Source organism: Pteropus medius, unplaced genomic scaffold, assembly GCF_902729225.1.
Source record: "Pteropus medius unplaced genomic scaffold, Ma_sr-lr_union100, whole genome shotgun sequence".
Lineage (NCBI taxonomy): Eukaryota > Metazoa > Chordata > Mammalia > Chiroptera > Pteropodidae > Pteropus > Pteropus medius.
In genome coordinates, this window is record NW_024351073.1 from 5,997,087 (window position 1) to 6,017,053 (window position 19,967).

The 19,967-nt window shown below is 38.5% G+C and overlaps 1 protein-coding gene across 1 annotated transcript in view; it reads left to right on the plus strand.

Moving 5' to 3' along the window:
- The window catches only part of ADAMTS12 (ADAM metallopeptidase with thrombospondin type 1 motif 12), a 260,943-nt gene that overhangs the window by 164,587 nt on the left and 76,389 nt on the right, over positions 1-19,967 (plus strand). The window contains exons 12-15 of the mRNA XM_039842527.1: positions 7,062-7,095; positions 9,439-9,595; positions 16,055-16,175; positions 18,974-19,218. Coding sequence (XP_039698461.1) covers positions 7,062-7,095; positions 9,439-9,595; positions 16,055-16,175; positions 18,974-19,218 — 557 coding nt within the window. The remainder of the gene's footprint in view (positions 1-7,061; positions 7,096-9,438; positions 9,596-16,054; positions 16,176-18,973; positions 19,219-19,967) is intronic.

The following is a 19,967-nucleotide window of genomic DNA, read 5'->3' on the forward strand; positions in this document are numbered from 1 at the left end:
TCATTGTGGGTTTGTAATAATTTCAAAGACAGCTTCCAAGGAAGCAGTTAGCTCTTAAGAAAGATTTGATTCTTTCTTCTGAAAGACGGAAAAGGAAAGGCATTCAAAGTAGAGTCAGCCATTCCATGTGGGGGAACAGCACAAGGAAGGATGGTAGGAAGACTTTCATCAAAAGATAATGAGAGCCAGCTCTGGGCCAGAAATCAACATTTTGTATGTGTAAGACAGTTTAAGAAGGATAAAAAGTAAAAAGCAAGCATCTAAGGGTGCACATTAGGGACTGGGGACATAACTGAGTTGGAGGATGGAACAGCAGCCTTGGCAAGGCTGCCCTTGAATCAGGGACACTTACACCCTCTCTTCTGAAAATGAAGCAGAATCGTTAACCATTAGCTATAGATTAACATCAAAGTATCTCTGGCTGTTGTTCTTCCAGTGAGGACTAAAATAGAAAGGAATTTCCTGAACTACAGAGATTTGAGGCAAGGAAGTAAAAAATAACAAAATTTTTAACGATTTTAAGTTCCTGAAATTCCAGTGTGATAGGACACAGGAGGAATCTTAGATGTCAGCCAATGAATGAAAATTACATATTTGAACTGGTATAAAAATGATATAGTCAATTGCTTTTGAAAGAAAGACCCTATAGTGCTTTGCCCACTATTTTGGGTCTCCAAAATACCCTGATAGCTACTGGCTGTCATGAGCAATGTCTGTTTCTTGCCCCGCATTGTTTAGCATCATTCATGTTCTAAAAGAGCGAGTCATTTGGTTATTGGTGCGATTTAGCTTCCTGAATCAGGCCTTCGAATATAAGAAAATGCGTGTGTAGTCTCACGTGGAATCAAACAAAACAAAACAAAAACAATAATAATAATAAAAAAAACCCACTAATGATAAAAGGTACTATCTTTCATGTTTTCTGGACATTCTCTATTTTGTTGAAACTATTTGGGTCTATGGTCCTTTGGACCCGAAAGGACCACCCTTTCAGAACTAAGGCAGCATAACTGCACAGTAATATGACAGGGGTGGACTTGTTTGCTAAACTTTGATGGCTTGGGTAACTAACTCATTTTTTTATGAGCATTTATCAAGTGTGTACTTTTTTGTCTAGCATAGCAATAGGTACTAAAGAAATAAGAGTTATAAAATTAGACATAAATATCACTGATTTTGGAGTGATTGGTTTGCATCTAGAACTAATATGAGGCTGAATAAACCATATTATGGAATTAAGTTCACTGCCTACCTGGGCTGCAGGCCTTCATCCTCCATCCCACTGGCTTTCTTACAGGCTCCTGTACTATTACTTGAGCATAGTGACTTACCTGCTAATCCAGGTAGCTACTATCTTGACCAAAACACTTATTTCTTTCACACATCAAACTCTGTCCTAAAGAATTGCTATTTGTCTAGTTGACAGGCATCCCTGGTAGTGACAAAAGGTTGTTTGGTCAACAACTATGTACGGAGCACTTATTCTGTGCCAGGCATCAAGCACTTTATACCCTCCCAGCATTTCCCTTAGAAGTCACCGAAGGATAAAATATATGTACAGTAGAGTTTCCTACCCACCCTATAAAGAGTGTTCAGTGTCCTGGTATATGACCTTTGGCAGATTTGCCAAGCAGCCAGTAATAGAAGAATCATAGATTCAGACATTTAGAATAAGCATAGAAACTCCATCAAATCTTTAAGTTTGCAAACTCTGTTCCATGGAATCTCAGGGCTTACAAAATTGCTTAATTCTAATTTCATTTTTCAAAAAAAAATTTCATAGAAGTGCAATAGAGAACAGTGTTCATACTCAAAAATATTATATTTCAGATTTTAACATACCACCAGTGCATTAATTTACACAGTCAAATTAACTTGATTTTCTGTAGACCATAGAATAAAAATTTCCCCTCAACACAATTTAATTGAGAACTATCCTGAGATTGCAGTTTGGGTTGTCCTAAACTGTTGTCATTTACAACTATTAGTGAAGATTTTTTCAATACTTGCAACCAAAAACCCCACAAAAAAAATTAAAAAATTAGATTCTGCAGCCCATACGAATCTTTAACTGCTATCCATAAACTTGATTTCAAAATTTTTTGTTCATTCCTAACTGATAATGAAAACAGCTTATATTAAACTTCTATCGTACTTGCTCTGTGCTTAGCCCTTCACTCAGCACTTAACAATACATTTCCCTAATTTTATATCCACAAGAAAATTCTATGAAAAAAAATTTTTAATTTTGACCCAATTCTTATGGATAAGCTAATTGATTTAGAGAATTTAAGTAACGTGGCCAAACTCAGGCCATAGAGCCAAGTTAACCCAGGTCTAACTCTGCAGCCTAAATATTAAAACTACTAAAGCAAAAGAGACTGGGTTACTCTCATTTCCTTGAATTTACCTAAGAAGATGTTCATATTTTTAAAAACGTCATTTCATGGCCAAGGAGCTCTGGGGGTAGGTGAAGAGCCACAACAACTCTTTGTCCTATGATGATGAGTACTCACTTTATTCAACCTATCTATCTTACCTTTGAGAGCCAATTTTTTCTAAACAGTTAAGTATTATGACAAAATTATTTCATTTCTTTAACAATTTAAGTTGCAATTCCAAATTTAGCATCCCAATTCTTAAACATCTTAACCAAAAGAAAGAAATTAAAAATATACAGTAAATAGTAAACATTACTAGATATAGCCTAGTCTAATACATCAATGATGTGGGTTTAATTCATTTTTAAAAATTAATTCTATTCTTGTTTTTATACCATTCCGTGGTTACTGTAGAATTTATTAATTTTAATGCCTTCTTAGGTTTAACTAATATATATTTTGATATATTTGGGAATTCCAATAATACATCCATATCAGAAAGTAAAAGAATACCATCTTAGACCATTCAGAGTTACAATCTTGGTAATTACTTTGTCGATTTTCAGTTGGGATTTTTGATCAGGACTTTGCATTAGCTTCTGTTTTGTTTTGCTTTGTTTTTCCCTCCAGCTGATCTGAGCCTAATCATTAAACTGAGCTGCTTTTTTGAGTTGAATATTTCTTGTTATAATTATAAAACATTTTAAGTTATGCCTTCGTTTAAGGTTTAGTATTTCTTAAAGTCTGGCAAGGAACGGCAGCCACGCATATCACAAATCTCTCCTGTTCATGTACATGCTTCACTGTGCCATCGGATTTCACTTACAAAACACAAGTTCAAATATAAAATTACTAAGGATTTCAAGACAGCAACAACACAGCATTCAGACAAGTGTGAGGTGCTGGGCGACTGCACAGGACTCATACCCATGGAGCCCTCCTGTAAATGGATTTTAGAAACTGGATTTTTTTTTTAATGGTGAAACCGAAATTGCAATTTACTCAGAAACTATGAAATGCATCAGAACTTTTCCTTGACCTAAGAATTATTTTTATCCTTACTAGCAAGTTTTGTCTTTCACTTCTAATGATCATTTCTTAAGATCATTATCCAAAAATGTTGAGCTGTCCTGTTTCTGCAAATTGAAAATGCAACCTTTGATTCAATAAGTTAATTCCATTACCTAAACTTCCTTTGAGAGGATTAATCAGCCTGTGTGAGGGTGAGAGTTTCCCAGTAAATTAATTTTAGAGTTTTCACTTAGCTGAGTTATAAATGGATTTAAAAGCTCTTGAAAGCTAGAGGGGAAAAAAAAGTCACATGACCCAGACAAAAGGATGTGTCAGGGCAGATGAATACATCTGAGACAGTGAAAATACTCAATTCTGATGGAGATTATGTAATTTATGAGGTTGCTATCTGGAACAGTGACTCTCTGATACTCATGATGACCATTGAGAACTAAGACCATCCATTGCTACCCCTTCCTCCTTCTGCAGAGCCCTGCATCATAAGCCAACCTAATGACATCCCAAAGCACCATGAAAACAAAGGCCAGAGGTGAAGACAAAGAAGCAGGATTTAGGTTCAGCCTTGTAAGCTGTTGGATAGCCCTGAATTCACAGTGGCTACTTTCAAGTACAGGCTTCTTTCCGGCCTTAGGTACACATATAGGTCATTGGTGTGCAAACTCTGGGAGAATCATAGAGGTGTGGGTTTGTGTGCGTTATTGTTGTTGCCATGAAGGTTTGTTTTGCTAGACATTCCTAAGACTCCACACTGTTTTTATACTCAACAGAAATTCCTGTTTCTTAAATATAGTATGCTTCAGTTAGCCTGCCTTACCTTGAAGGATGTACTAGTTCAGTACTGCAGGAGCAAGATAGAAATCTTGAAATTAGGGCCTCTTCATGGAGACATGTTATGATTATTATAGGGAAAAGGAAACCTTTCCAGTTTTCCAATGGAATGAAATAAAGTAGCTTATCATGCTTAACTTATTCCTCAGAAGCAACTATTGTTGCAAGCATGTTTTTGTTTGCATGCAAATGGAATCATTCTTTACTGATTCTGCAACTCTCTGGACTCACTGAGCAGAAGATTGTGGCATCATGGCTTACTTCATTCCTTTTAGTGACTATATAGCCTTCCATTATGTAAATGCAACTTAATTAATTTGTCCATTTCTTTCTGGATAAACGTGAAATTGCTTGAATGAACATCTTTGTCTTCTGTCACTAAGGCCAGTGTCCATTGTGATGACTGGCTGAGTTGATCTCCGAGGTTGAAATTATCTCTTTGTCAGTTGTCCCAAAGTTTCTCTCTAACAGTATTTATCACTGTCATGTCTGTTAATTAGCAAACGTGAGTTTTTCTACGTGTAATGTTCTTTAGAATCCATTAGGAAAGGTTAACGGTAATAATTACCACATTTAAACAACCGCTCTATATCAGACACCTTATTGGAGATTTTAACATGTTGCCCTCTGACAGCCCCCTCTTTGCGGACCAGAGACAGAGAGGCCTTCGCCAAGATGTCAGAGTCAGGGCCGGGATTTAAATCTCTGTGGATCTAACTCCACAGCTTGTGTGAAGGAGAACCACCAAGGCGTTTATTTCCACCTCTGCTGTGTTTTTGAGTCCTCACCAGTGTTATGATTCTTCCTTTATACTCTCTGGCCAGTAGTAGCTGATCAAGGCACAGATGACTTTAGGTTCCCTTGAGGACACTGCAGTTCAGTTGAGGAGCTTGTAAAATTCATAGTCTTGGAACTGATGAAACCTCATTAGTCATTGTAGGAGCAGAACATCTTTGGACCAGGTCCACAGTCATAGTTTAGGAAAGTCATGGAATCACCTACTGCCCTAGCGGGATCTAGAATTCTTTATACTACACTGGCAAGACAGCAGTTGTTTAGAAAATAGTAAAACAAAGTATGAATTATGTGCAAAATTGATCAGAACTAGCATAATGGAATAATCTGAAGGAGAAAAGAATATTTCAGAAAAGATTTTTGGGGTGAAGAGAGAATACAATACATGTCTTTAGGGCTATGAGAGAAGATTGGAATGATAGAAGCATAGCATGCTGGGGCAGCTGCAAAGACCTTTATAATTCATCAAGTTCATGGTCAGAAGGTGAAAACAGCAACATAAGGATTGTCACTTGTCGAGCACTTACCGTATACCAAGCACTGTGCCGAGTGATTGATATACAGTCTCTGTTTTAATCCTTGCAACTGCTCTGCTAGGCAGGTGTGTTTTCCTCATTTTTCAAATGAAGAAACTGAGTCATAAAAAGGTTAAGTAACTTCCTCAAGGTAATATTAGACTAAAACTTTTACATCTGCTCTCTGTAGAGGTAAATGGTTCCAGAGGCTGGTGATTCGCACCATATTTAAGCCCCATGAGACAATATTAAAATGAAGTCCAGTCGGTGTTCTACCAAGTTATGATCCATGAGTAAATGCATCACCTAATAACGTGAAGAGGGATTACTTTAAAGAGCTCATCAAAGACATTTCTTTTCGTTTGTGTGCTTGTAGGTTATGGCTCTCACCTACTAACCTCGTAGCTAGTAGAAAGGGCTCTAAGCTAAACCACCAGGTTTAGCTCTGCTAGTCATATGGTGAGATCTTGGGAAACTTAATCTCTCTATGTCTAGGTTTTTCTCATCTATGAAATCGTACGGATAATAAAAGAACTAACATTATAGGGTGGTTGTGATTGTTAAAATGAGATAAGATAACCACTGCAGAGCATAACAAGATCTGGGACATAATTTCGAATAATATATTGTTTTAACAATCAAAATTCCTTTAAACTCACTGTATAAACAAGAATAGCAAATGTCTCAGGGTAGTTTTATCCTTCAGGGAATGAGTTGAACAGCATAAGCCCAGAGAGAATGAAACTAAGGCAAATATAGGAACTTCACCATTCTGGAATTCAGTGCAATGCTGGCCATTGGAGGAGGGGTTATTTGCTATGAGGACTCATTTATACAACCCTGAGAGTGAGTCCCTCAAAATTTGCACCCTAGGCACCTCTAGTTTCAGCCCTTCCCAGGAGGTTGGAACATATTATTTCTTTAGGAAAGCTCCAGAATTAGTCAGGGCTGCTTTCTCTTTTTTGCTTTATGCGTCCAAATACAAAGCCCCAAATCCAAATTCTAAAGCTCAAATCAAAGCCTTATTTAAAAGTGTTTCCTCTGCCTCCATCCTTCTTGATATATCGCCCCGAGTTTCATGAAATGATTCCCTGGGCTCAGCACACATGGAAGGATGTTCTCATCTCTAGGAGCAAAATTGCTCCCAGGTGGCTCCCTCTAAGTACTTTTGTTACAGTTCAGGCAGAGACAGAGCTTATCACGCTGCCAGGAATGAAGATATACATCTTGTCCCCAGAGGCTTCTGGCCCTTTTCCATTGGCACTTTGTCCAGTGATCTCTCCAACTCATTTTGATTGTTCATTTTCTCAGACAACTTATCCATGGCACCTTATAAAAATCAGTTGGTATTCTTTATTTGCTTTTTTTTTTTTATTTACCGTTCTTCTTTAAGCTTTGAGCACATGCTTTTGACCTCTGTCTCAAGTTCATCCATAATTTCAGTGTTTAAAGCTTCTGCTTTAAGTTTATTTGTATAAGTTTTTTACACTTTTATTTACTTACTACATAGATCACTGCATCCTCAAGCAGCCACACCCAGAGCTGTATGTTCTGGCTTTGCATTTGGTGCGCATCCACACTAAGGCAGGTCCACAGCGAATGGCTTCATAGCTGGTCTCACTGAGCCCTCAGCTGGTCACATCACCAAGAAACTCACTGCCCTTCCCCTAATAAGAATATCCAGAAGAGATCCCCAAAGGACCTTTCTAAAGAGGACAGTCTCAAGTTTTTCACCTAAAGAAAACAAGACATAACATTCAAAAGAAAATTAATATTTGAATTCTTCTTATCATATACCTATATTACCTATTGAAAGCTTTAAGGCAACTTATGTTTTAAAAGTTATCTATCTTTCCGATTACTCCCAAGTACCTATACAGGTACTTATGCATGTTATTAAGTAAATCTTTAGAATAGTTCTGTGCTAGAGGTCACCCAGCACCCATAGGGAATAGAAAATTGAACTTTAAAATGAGTTTAATGCAGGGCCCAGTATGACGGGATGGACCACTGTGTTAAGCAAGTTGACTTCAGCTGTGGCCAAAAAAGCAGATTTTTTGTTTCTTTGTAGTTGTAAATCTGTGTCCAAGGACTTGGGCTTGAGAATTAAGGGAGTCCATTTGTTGGGGATGGGGTTACAATAGTGGTAATAGTGTTATTGGCGAGCTGGTCCTGTGGAAGAGGACCCCCTCTCCCCTGGAGGTCTACTTACTTTGCTGCAAATAATGGGCGAGTGTCATGCTTGCCCAAAATCCCATGTCACTGGTTGATATTACTTAACTTCCAGGCCAAAGCCAGATGTGCCGTGCCTTATTTTTACAAGCACGGTTTGATGTCAGATTAAAAGATCTCATCATTTTTTTATTTTAATATTTTTTTATTAAGTTTATTGGGGTAACATTGGTTACTACAATTATATAATTTTCAGGTGTACATTATAACTTGACATCTATATATTCTATTGTGTGATTATCACCCAAAGTCCAGTTTCCTTCAGCTACCATATATTTGATCCCCTTTACCCCATCTACCTCCTCCCTCCTCCCCACCCCCTACCCTCTGGAAACCACTAGTCCATTGTCCATGTCCCTGAGTCTCTGTTTGTCCTTTTCATTTGTTGCTTTTAGGTTTATATCCCACATATAAGTGATATCATGTGATTTTCAACTTTTTCAGTCTGGCTTATTTCACTTAGCATGATTATCTCGAGGTCCAGGTCCATCCATGTTGTCGCAAATGGCAGTATTTCATCTCTTCTTATGGCTGAGTAATATTCCTTTGTATATATGTGCCACAGCTTCTTTATCCAATTATCTATCATAGGACACTTCAGTTGCTTCCATGTCCTGGCCACTGTGAATAATGCTGCTATGAACATCAGTGTGCAAATATCTTTTTGGATATGGATTTTCAAGTCTTTGGGGTAAATACCAAGTAGTGGGATTGCTGGATCATATGGTAGATCAATTCTCAGCTTTTTGAGGAACCTCCATATTGTTTTCCATAGTGGCTGTACCACTTTGCAGTCCCACCAACAGTGTATGAGGGTTCCTGTTTCTCTTTGGAAGCTTTTTAGTTTGATGTAGTCTCATTCATTTATTTTTGCTTTTACTTCCTTTGCCTTTGAGGTCAAATCCATAAAATCTTCTTTAAGTCCAAGGTCCTTGAGTTTTGTTTCTATGTTTTCCTCTATGCATTTTATTGTTCCAGGTCTCATATTCAGGTCCTTAATCCATTTTGAGTTAATTTTGATATGTGGTGATAGACAGTAGTCTAATTTCATTCTTTTACAGGTGGCCTTCCAATTTTCCGAGCACCATTTATTGAAGAGGCTTTCCTTTCTCCACTGTACAGTTTTGGCTTTTTTTGTCGAAAATTATTTGCCCGTATAAATATGGGTTTACTTCTGAAATCTCAATTCTGTTCCACTGGTCCGTGTGTCTGTTTTGCTGCCAATACCAAGCCGTTTTGATTACTGTCGCTTTGTAGTATAATTTGAAGCTGGGCAGAGTGATGCCTCCAGCCTCATTCTTTTTTCTCAGGATGGCTCTGGCAATTCGGGGTCTTTCGTGCTTCCACACATATCTGATGATATTTTGTTCTATTTCTTTAAAACATGCCGATGAGATTTTGATGGGTATTGCATTAAATCTGTATAATGCTTTAGGTAATATAAAGATCTCATCATTTATAACAAAATCCATAGCATTTTAAAGCAATCTTCCCAAATTAAGTTGTTGTAAAACCGTAAAAGGAAAAAAGCCTACACTTTTAGCATGTGCCACAGAAAGGTAAAAGATGGGAATCTGCAGATTAATGACACCTGGGGTCAGACATACAAAAGAATTTCGGGAGAAGGATGCTGAGGTGAAAACCTAACTTGTAAGGATTTGTCTCTTTTTCATTCTAGCACATCCTTGCGAGCTCTACTGCCGACCCATAGATGGCCAGTTTTCCGAAAAAATGCTGGATGCTGTCATTGATGGTACCCCTTGCTTCGAAGGTGGCAACAGCAGAAATGTCTGTATTAATGGCATGTGTAAGGTATTGGGTATGTTTCCTTAATCTATAACTTTTTAAATCATGCTTTTCTGATTCAGGAAGTCAGATGTTCTAGCCTTTTGCTTTCTCGTGTCATTTGCGTGTGGTCCGTTTTATACATGGTCTGTGCGACAAGACTTCTCAGTGTATGTCAGAGTTTGGACTTGAATGGTTTTCCTCCTGCTATTGTCTTTATTTCTTGATTTGTTGTGCTCTGTGATATTATTTGCATAAAGCAAGATCAAATTGAAGAAGAACCAAATTAAAGAAGGAAATACTGGGAAAAGGGAACCCAGGTTATTTCAGTGGCATTAAATTATTCATTGGTTACCTGCCAACAGAGTAGGTAAATTTGAGGAAAAACTGAAATTAATAATAGTTTGTATAGTGTTCTTCACAAAGCATTTTTACATTTAATTCTTTATTGATTACCAATATGATCTTCTTAAAAAAAAAGAGATGCATGGCAAGTACTTATAAACCAGGTCTTCTGATTTCCATTTAACTTTTTCACACTTTTGGCTCTCTTAACCAACTCCACCTTTCTATTAATTACTTAGACCTGATTTGTTAATGCTTTTATATGTACAGCCATTGAAGAATTCCTTCCCATTGCTCACAATTTGTTTTGTAAGGAACCAAAGAACAAGTTTTATGACCCAACACGCAGGCATAAATCTCAGTTTAAAGATGTTTTTAATCAATGAAATAAAACTATACTACAGAAATACCTAATTAACTGTTAGTAAAGCAAAATAGTTTAGTGCTCAGATTCTAAAATATGAACTCATTACCATTTTTTATTAGCTGTATAACCCTATACATTTTTCCAATGCTATTTTCTTTCATAAAATTAGGATATTAATAATATATACCTAGCTGGGGTTTTCAGAAAGATGAAATAAGGTCATATGTGTTAAGACCTGACACACAATAAACTCTTAATATATTTTCTTTGTTTTTGCAAATATTTATCATAATTTTTTTCCTACTGGACCAAATTTCCACTGTAAATAGCTCCTGCCCATAAGTGTTCAGTGCCCTGCGAGGATGCACTTATCAACTTGAAGCTGCCTTTTGATTTATTCCCGTAGTAACCAGAGCACAGGAGGCAGCATACTGATTCACAGGAATGAGTGAGCGAACAGCAAGCCATAATCAGACTGGAGATTTGAAAAAGCGCCAGAAAAATTCTCTTTAGACTCACTATTTACCATTGTAAATACAAAGAGCCAAAAAATAATTATTGTATTTTAGGTTAGATGTGTTCCCAAAGTGGCCAAAACAGCCCAACCACTGTCTAAAGTAGTGGTTTTCAGGCCTGACTGCCTATTAGAATTACCTGGAGAGCTTTTAAAACTACTGATGTCTGGCTCGATCTCAAAATTCAGAATCTCTGGAATTTGGGACCTGGTGATTGATATTTTAAAAATTCCCCAGCTGATTCCCATATGCAGTTAGGGCTGAGAAGTTATGTCACCGAGAAATGAATGTGATGCTAAAATTTTCTTTTAGACCTAAACACCGTTGCATGCAGAGAGACAGCATCTTTAGCTTGTGACGGAAAACACAGGCATTTTGAACAGAGCATAAGGGGTCTTGAGTGCCTCTCTTAAAACCAAGTAAATCATTTGAATGGAATAAGCCAGATTCTCTCAGCTTGCCTTCCTCTTGCTGGAAATCAGTTAAGACCTTTTAGAAGCTATAATTACCCACTTTCTGCCTGTATCACACTGAGCTGTTTTTAGGCTGAAAAATTATGTCAAATTAAATTTATCTTATTAGCCTAAATTCGATTTATCTTCCAAAGACCAGATTGTAGATATTTTCAGCTGTTAGTCTTATTCATTTACTACAGCTTTTTTTCCGAAGGATTTGAACATGTATTGAATATATCAATACATGTTCAACTATCAGAAAAAAATGTATGCAGTGTTTATCTAATTCATCTTCTCTGTGGATATGAAAGTGTTTGCTTATATTTATATAAATATTTAACATATTTGCTTATGTTCATATATTCAGCTGTTTATTTTGAAATGATGGTATTTGCCAACATTTTGGCGTGTTAGATTTACAGATTCTATTGTCAAGAGAATTATTAAGCCTTGATCAGAATTGGATTTGTTCTAGGAGGTAACTACCTATGCCTTCCCCCATTTTTTTTTAACTGAACTGAACTCCTAAGCCTGTTCATCAAAGATATAAATTTAAACTGTCTCTTTTCAGGATATGTCTCATTTTTAATCACATTTGTGACATGGAAAAAGCTTTTAAATATATGAGCCGATATTCCCACCCTTCCTCCAGCTTTCCCAGCTCTGCAATCTTACCTGCTGTCTTAGAAAGTCTGCTAACCTTCCAGCTCTTTCACCCCTTTCTCCTGGTAACCAGTTCTTTGCCTTTCATTTCGCTCACTCTTCCCTTTTCCCCAGTCAACATAGCTTTGATTTAATTGCCTTCCCAAACAGCCTAGATGCCCTCATCTATCACATTAGCTGTCTCCTAGACTATTCCTCTTAGCTTTCCATCAATCTCTCACCCCAGGACCCTGGTGTTGATCAAGCAACCACAACCTTTTCTGATCTATCAGCCTCTACTCTGTACTTCTTAAAATAAAAAAGTCAGCTTTGTGAATTTGTGCCCTTACGAAATCAATATCTTCAGTCCCATGTATTGTACCTACCTGTTCTAAGTTAGCTCCGTCTCTCATTCCTCTCAGAAACTGTCCTGTACCTTCTTTATTCTCTCTCAGTGCCATTTTGGTCATTTCAGTGATATGCCGAACATTCCCAAATCAGTTTCTCAGTGGGTGAAATCTTTCTCCAGAATGCCAGATCCTATCTCTTGGCCCCCAAAGTTATGGTGTAGAAACATTATTGCTACCATCCCATTAGTTAAATGGCAGAAGCATTCACCTTTTCTTTCCAGTTAAGCATGACTGTGCCTTAAGTATCTGCGCACTAAAGTTTCGTTGGCTGGATGAATCCGATCTTAGAACCAGGTGTTCTTCTAGTCCCCACCTTTGTCAAGGGACCATAGGCAGAAACGATGACATTCCAGGTGGATTAGGTCGTGACACCAACTGGTATTTCAGTTCCCAGTCACTTGAGAATTTACAAGTAAAACCATGTTAACTCATGAGGGAAAAATGAGAATTGGTAAGAATGCTTATTATTCACTCACGTAGGGCTAAGGGCCTGATGAAAGACTGACACCTAATTTCTCCAATTCTGAAGACACTCTTCAGTGCAAACGACAGAATCAAGAATTGATGATATTCTGCTGCACAGGGAAGGAAGTAATCATCAGAATAAAAAGCCTACGGAATGGGAGAAAATATTTGCAAACCACATATACAATAATTGATTAATATCCAAATGTATAAGAAACTCTTACAACTCAATAGCAGAAAAACAAGTAACCTGATTTAAAAAATGAGCAAAGGATGTGAATACACATTTTTCCAAAGAAGACATACAAATGGCCAATGGGTACATGAAAAGGTGCTCAACATCATTAAACATCAGAGAAATACAAATCAAACTCACAATGATGACACCTGTTAGGATGGATATTATTTTTAAAAAAATAACCATAAGTATAGGCAAGGATGTGGAGAAATTGGAACCCTTGTAACATTGTCGGTGGGAATGTACAATGATGCAGCCTCTATGATAAACAGTATGGCGGTTCCTCAAAAAATTAAAAGTAGAACTACCATATGACTCAGAAATTCTACTTCTGGGTATGTACCAAAAGAATTGAATCAGATTCTTGAAGAGATATCTGTACTTCCATGTTCACTGTAGCATTATTCACACTAGCCAAGATATGAGAACAACCCAATGCCCATCAACAGATGAATAGATAAAGAAAATGTAGTGTATATATATCCCATGGAAGATTATTCAGTTTTAGAAAAGAAGGAAATCCTGCCATTTGTGACAACATGGACAGTATGCAATGTGAAATAAGCACAGTCACAGAAGAACAAATGCTACATGATTCCACTTGTAAGAAAATCTAAACCAGTCAACCTCAGAGAACTGGAGAATAGACTGGTGGTTGCCAAGGGCTGGGGAGAGGGGACGGTGGAGAGTCGCTGTTCGGTTATGACAGGTGACAAAGTCCTGGAGACCTGCTGTAGGACGCAGTGCCCGTGGTTAACGGTGCCATGGTATGCACTAGAAACTTGTTAAGACGATGGGTTTCATGTTAAAGAGGGACACAAGGAGCTTTTGGAAGTGATATGTCTGTTGCCTTGATTGCGGTGATGGTTTCACAGTGTTTGTCTAAGTCCCAACTCATTGTATACATTAAATACATGCAGTATTTTATATAACAGCTATACTTCAACAAGCTGTTTTTTAAAGAAAGGAGTGATAATATGATGGGAAATTTAAGTGACTTTCTTTTTTAAAAAAAATCGCTGCCCGTTGGGTGGCCTCTGTGCACCCTAAGAGTCACATTGGAGGAGAGCCATGCTGGAGTCATTGACCACATTTGATGGCAGCAGCAGAGTCACTTCGGATTCTGTTGAAGGCAGAAAGACAATACTGTTGTGATCCTGTTGCCAGAGCACATGTGGCGCGAACGAGGAGAGTGACATCTATTTATTTTACCCTGTGTTTTATGTGCAACGAGGAGAACTGGCTTATGCCTTATGTTGTATACTTAGTTCAGTGTTGACTGTAATCTGTGCATTGACAGAAGAAGCAAATGGAGAAGACACCACAAGAACCCATTTAATGTGCTAGGGACATGTTTGTCCCCTGCTCTAACCTCTCCCCTCCACCCCACCCCCGCCCACCCAGGTATGCACACAGTAATTGCTGGGGAAGAAAAACAGGCTCAAGGTATTTGTTTTTCTGGCTTTCTTTCCTTTATTATTCACATTTTTTTAAAAAATCTATCCGTTTTGGTAGAGATTTTTTAAACACTTTAAAATTAATAAAAGCCAGAGGAAGTTTCCCTGGCTTCTTCCAAATCAGTGAAGGAAAGAAGATCACTGGGAATATGATTAGTGAAGGTCAGCTTCTTAGAGGATGGTCCACCTTGATGGAAGCACAGCACTTGTAAAGGTTGGCATTTTGCTCATGACCACTGAAGGCTTCACATCTACATGATTCTTTTCTTTCCATTGTGATTAACAGATTACGTTTTTAAATCTCTCAGTACTTTTTTTATTTTTTTACAGTTGGCTCCAGTAGCACAGACTTCAGACCTACAGGAAAGTAGAGGTGGTTAAGGAATAGAGCTATTTCTGTCAGTGGGCGTGGATGCTCTGTTTAGCCAATGGAGTGAGGGTGTCTTTAACGACCTGAACTGTTCTTCCTTTCAGTCTATTAGAGGTGGCTTTAAAATCAGAAAGAGAATTATCTTTGAGAGAGAAAAAAACTACTTGGGCACAATTTTGCTTCCCAAACAGAAAAGAACCAACTGACCAATAAAATACGGTCTACTTTTCCCTCTTACTGCTGACACGTGGTTAGGAGCATAGGCCACATAAGAAAGCAAGCGACGGAGGAGTTCAGCTGAAACTCCCGTGTTTTATAACTTTAAGTCTGAGAGTCACGCTACTTTGGTATCAGATGCTACCAAACACTGATGCTCTCTTTTTCCAGAATGGGAATTTTAGGATGGGAGAGACTTGGCCATGTTGATGACTGAAGAGAAGAAATAAGAAGAAATACGTGGGGAAGGAGAGATGATGATTCAGGAGAGATCCAATGGACAGAACACTGAGAAGGGGTTCGGTCCAGCACACAGGGCAAGATTAGTCTTGGCTCAGAGGAGAAATGGCCGGTTCTTCCTCTGCAGCTGGAGGAACAGAGGTCAGGATGGGTGGGATATGGCTAAGTGGGAAGGGTAGTTAGGGCTAGGGTCATAGGAGGCTCTGAAGTGTCTGATGATGCGTCTGCAGGTCAGAGACTTCATCCCTCATGGACTGGAGCGGTCTGAGCATTAAGCTAGCCTTTCTCCGATGGCTGCTGGTTCACCTGCTGTCCTCAGACAGGAACCAGGGAGAATAATCCAGTGAGGATTGTGAAGGGGCCAAACAACCAGAGTATAGGTGGAGTAACTGCATCACCCCTGGGAAGCCTCCAGAGAGAGGAGGGGCATGAGGTTTGCACATCTGAAAGGGACTTGCTGCTCCAGTTTCAATTCCAAGACATTTTCATAGTTAAATCTTGAGAAGTGTGTTCAATTCTCTCTCTGACTTGGGAGATTAGAGACCCACTCAGTGTGGACTTCTTTCTCCTCTAAGCAAGTATTTCCTTTACCATCAGTGGATGCTGTCATTATTCCTCTGCTGCCACCAGGGAAAGGCAATGTTTGTCCTTGTGTCTATCCCCAACCCCATTCTCATCAAGAACAAAGGCGGAAAGGAGAAGTCAGAGACCCAAGGCTAGGGTGACATCTGCCTGTGTCATTCATCCTCAGTCTCTCTTCCTGCAGATGGTCGGCTGTGACTATGAGATCGATTCCAGCGCCACGGAGGATCGCTGTGGCGTGTGCCTCGGGGATGGCTCTGCCTGCCAGACCGTGAGGAAGATGTTTAAGCAGAAAGAAGGATCTGGTAACAAACAAACAAAGAAACAAACAATAATAATTGAAATGGCGGGGGACTGAGAATGGAAGGCAAGATTAATTTTTTTAGCAGATTGTGTCTTTCAAAGAATTTAAAATGGGGACGATGGAAGAAAAGTGATTTTGCTGGATAAATATATTCTGAATACTTTGGAGATAGTCTTGCTGACCCTGAAAACCTTTTCTCAAAATGGAATAAATGTTTCAATAACACTTCTGCAACTTTTTAAAATAATTCTCATTTCTATAAAAAGGCCCATGAGAGTGAGACGTACAAGAGGATTTGTTTTTCATCTCCGTTCTACCAACCACATTTTTTCCATTAAAACACTAAATTAGGGTTTAGTAAAACCTGATTTTGTATATATATATATATTCCACCTAGCTGTGTGATATGGCATGGATTTTTTTTCTCTTAGGAACTTAGTTTCCTCGTTTTTTAGATAAAGAGGTTGGTAGCCATTCTCTTCCACCTAAATGTCCATTAACAGGGAATTGGTTAAATAAATGGGTTTGTGTCATTTTTGCAGTTGTTGAAATGCTCAAAAAATATGACAGGATATATTAATCTTAAAAAGCAATAGGTGGGATAGTTCATATAGTATGATCCCACTTGTATAAAAATATGTGTATGCGTGCTTATACATGCAAAGAAGAATTTTGTAAGAGAACCCAATAAACTATTAATTATAACCATCTTTGATACAGAGGACTGGCAGTGGAGGAAAATGGAAACTTTTACTTTTCATTTTACACCTCTCTCTATTGTGGGCTTTTTTGTCATGTGCTAAAGAATCTGGCAGATATTTTATCATGGTTCTTTTTTAACTCCAAATTACTGTAATTTTATTCACTGGCTTTCTTCTGGATATTCTTTTGCGAATATATATTACAAATATGTATTACATTTGCTCGTGACTAAATCTACTTCATTTTAAGCTTCTGTCTACAAACTGTTCAGAAGTAGTACTTATATTCCCTGAAAGCTTTTATTGTAAATTTTATGTACCTCTCCACAGACTCTGCCTGTGACAAACGTTTATAATTTTGGATTTTCTCTCTTAAGTGGAAGATGAAAAACAAACTCTTTAGGTTTTTTTCCCCACCTAGTTTTCTTTGTCTTTTTTGTTTGTTTTTACACAAGAGATGAGGTAGTAACTGGTTGATTTTCCTGCTTGAGTTCTGCTGTGAGAAGCCATGCAACATTCTAAGTCAGAAAGTAGCTATAGGTAGCAATGCTCCAAAGGCATTAAAATAATTATATTAGCCTCAATTACATGTGATAAATATTTTCTGTGAGCTGGTTATAAATTTGTAGTTTTAACCTGCTGTCTCAAGTAAGTGTGTGGAGCCAAATGGAATTTGATCAAGGACTACAAGACTCACGTCTGGTTCCTCTGCCTGGGAGCTGCGGTTTGAAAAATGGGACTGAGTTTGTGGCCTGTATCTAGCGTCTGAGCAAATCATTCCTGCCGGCCAGCCCAGGGTTTCAGCTCCCAGGACCCCATGCTACTTCAGTGTCCAAGAGAAAAGGAGCAGTCAGGCCACTTCCACGTGACAAAGATGAAGGTTTGCTTGTCAAGCCAAAAAACCTAGTGTAAATTCAGTGGAAATGACCAGACCAGGATGATCAGGGTCTTACAACCATGTTTTATATGGAAAGGTTGAAAGAAGAGAAAATGTTTAGCTTAGAAAATGGCAAAATAACAGACTAACAGAGCTGGGAGGGACGTCAGACGTCATCTCATTCACGCCCCTTCATTGTGCAGATGACATTCAAAGAAGTTAAACGAGTCGATGAACATCGTTTAGCTTGTTCATGGCAATAGAACTAGAACTGGAAACTAGAAAACTAGAACTCAAGTGTTCTAACCCCTATGCTGCAATATTCCTTTCTCGGTGCCATCCTCAAAGTCCATGTTTTTTTTTTTTCCATCCTATTTTGTTTATGAGGTGGTGGTTCTTAAGAAGTATGAATAGGATGAATAAAGTGCTTAGCATAGTCTGCTAAAGAGAGGAAACCATTACGTGTTAATTCCTTTCCCTCCCCATATGTCTCCTACCATAACAACCAGTAAGCAAGGTTGACTGTGGCTGGAACTGAATATTGTCTTTAAATGGATATCCTCTATGCTTCTTCAGGAGGCTGGATTAGAACACACGAAAGGAAAATATAAGTTCGTATTTCAGCAAAGCTTAAGAAAAATTAAGAAAAAAAAAATTCCAGCAGTATAAAAAGCTGTGCTCAGGGCTGAGTTTCTCATCCCAAACTGTATTCAAGAGAACCAGGGTGGCAATCAGTCCAAGGCTCCCCACAGGATTCTCTTCATGAAGTTGACGTGTAATGAAATTACTCCTGAGAGTCTGGCTTTAACCTGTAGGCCGTGAGGATGAATAAAAGGATGATTAATCTGACAGCAACAAATGGAGGAGCAGAGACGCTAAATGGAAGCTAGCTAGAGGATGCAAAAGTTTGAACTATCAACGTAAAGTCACAGAAAAATAAATGTTGAATCGACTACAAAAACTTCAGAGTCTGATCTGCTTTTATTTCACCCTTCCTCACAAAAATGTACATACTGAGTCACAAAGCTCCTGGGCGTTCTACTTATGGCCAAGCTCTTTAAAGTTCCTCATACTTAGTGCATCTACTAATCACAGTGACCACCCAGGAAGAGGCAAGGGCACTAAGTGATGGAGATTCTGGGAAGAGGTGACGATGGGTCAGAAAGTTTGTGTTCGGCTAAACTAGCATGCCTCTTTCATTGTTGTATCTTTTCTCCTTAGGTTATGTTGACATCGGACTGATTCCAAAAGGAGCAAGGGACATACGGGTAATGGAGGTGAAAGGAGCTGGAAACTTTCTAGCCATCAGGAGTGAAGACCCTGAAAAATATTACCTCAATGGAGGATTTATTATCCAATGGAATGGCAACTACAAACTGGCAGGAACTGTCTTCCAGTATGACAGGAAAGGAGACCTGGAGAAACTGATGGCCGCGGGTCCCACCAATGAGTCAGTGTGGATCCAGGTAATACAGAAAGAGAACCACCGACATGTACACTAGTTATGATCTCTCTCATTTTCTTTTGCCAGGTATTTGCCAGGGGACATTAATTGAGAATTCTTAAAGGTTATTTTAGCAAGGAACAGGGAAGGAAGCAAGATGTTAGTTTATGCTGTTAATCATTTATTGCCTAGAAATTGTTAAAACCCCCATTATGAAATGCCAGGGGCACTAAAATTGTTCATTGACTTCGGTTTCCAGTATGGTGGACCCAGGCTGTTTATTTTAAGGCCATTGTTCCTTGGGTAAAAGAAGAATGCTATCAGTCTATGTCAGCCTGGCATGAATTTCTAAGTAGCTTTCCAGCAGAGGTGATGAACTGACATGGTCCTTTCTCATTGTTCTCATGTGATTGTCCTCAGGCAAAGGGTCTGGGTCTGACTTAGTGAAACTCTTAGGTGGGGGGAGGGGTTAGGATGTAGGATATACTCTTGAAAAGCACAAATGATTTGTCTTTCATATTAGCCAAAAACTATAATAAAGGGGTGGACTATTGTACCAGTAGAGGCAAGGTGGATCAGGGATGACAGAGGTCCCAAGAGAGTCAAATCTAACCATATTCGATGTTAGAAGGAGATCATTTGAGAGTCGGAAATCAGAGCACACACAGAAGCCTCAAGGCTTGACAGTTAGGGTCCATACATGTCAGGAGACCTGACATCTTACCTGCTCACATGGGAAAGGATTTATATATGGGAACCCCCAAAACCATG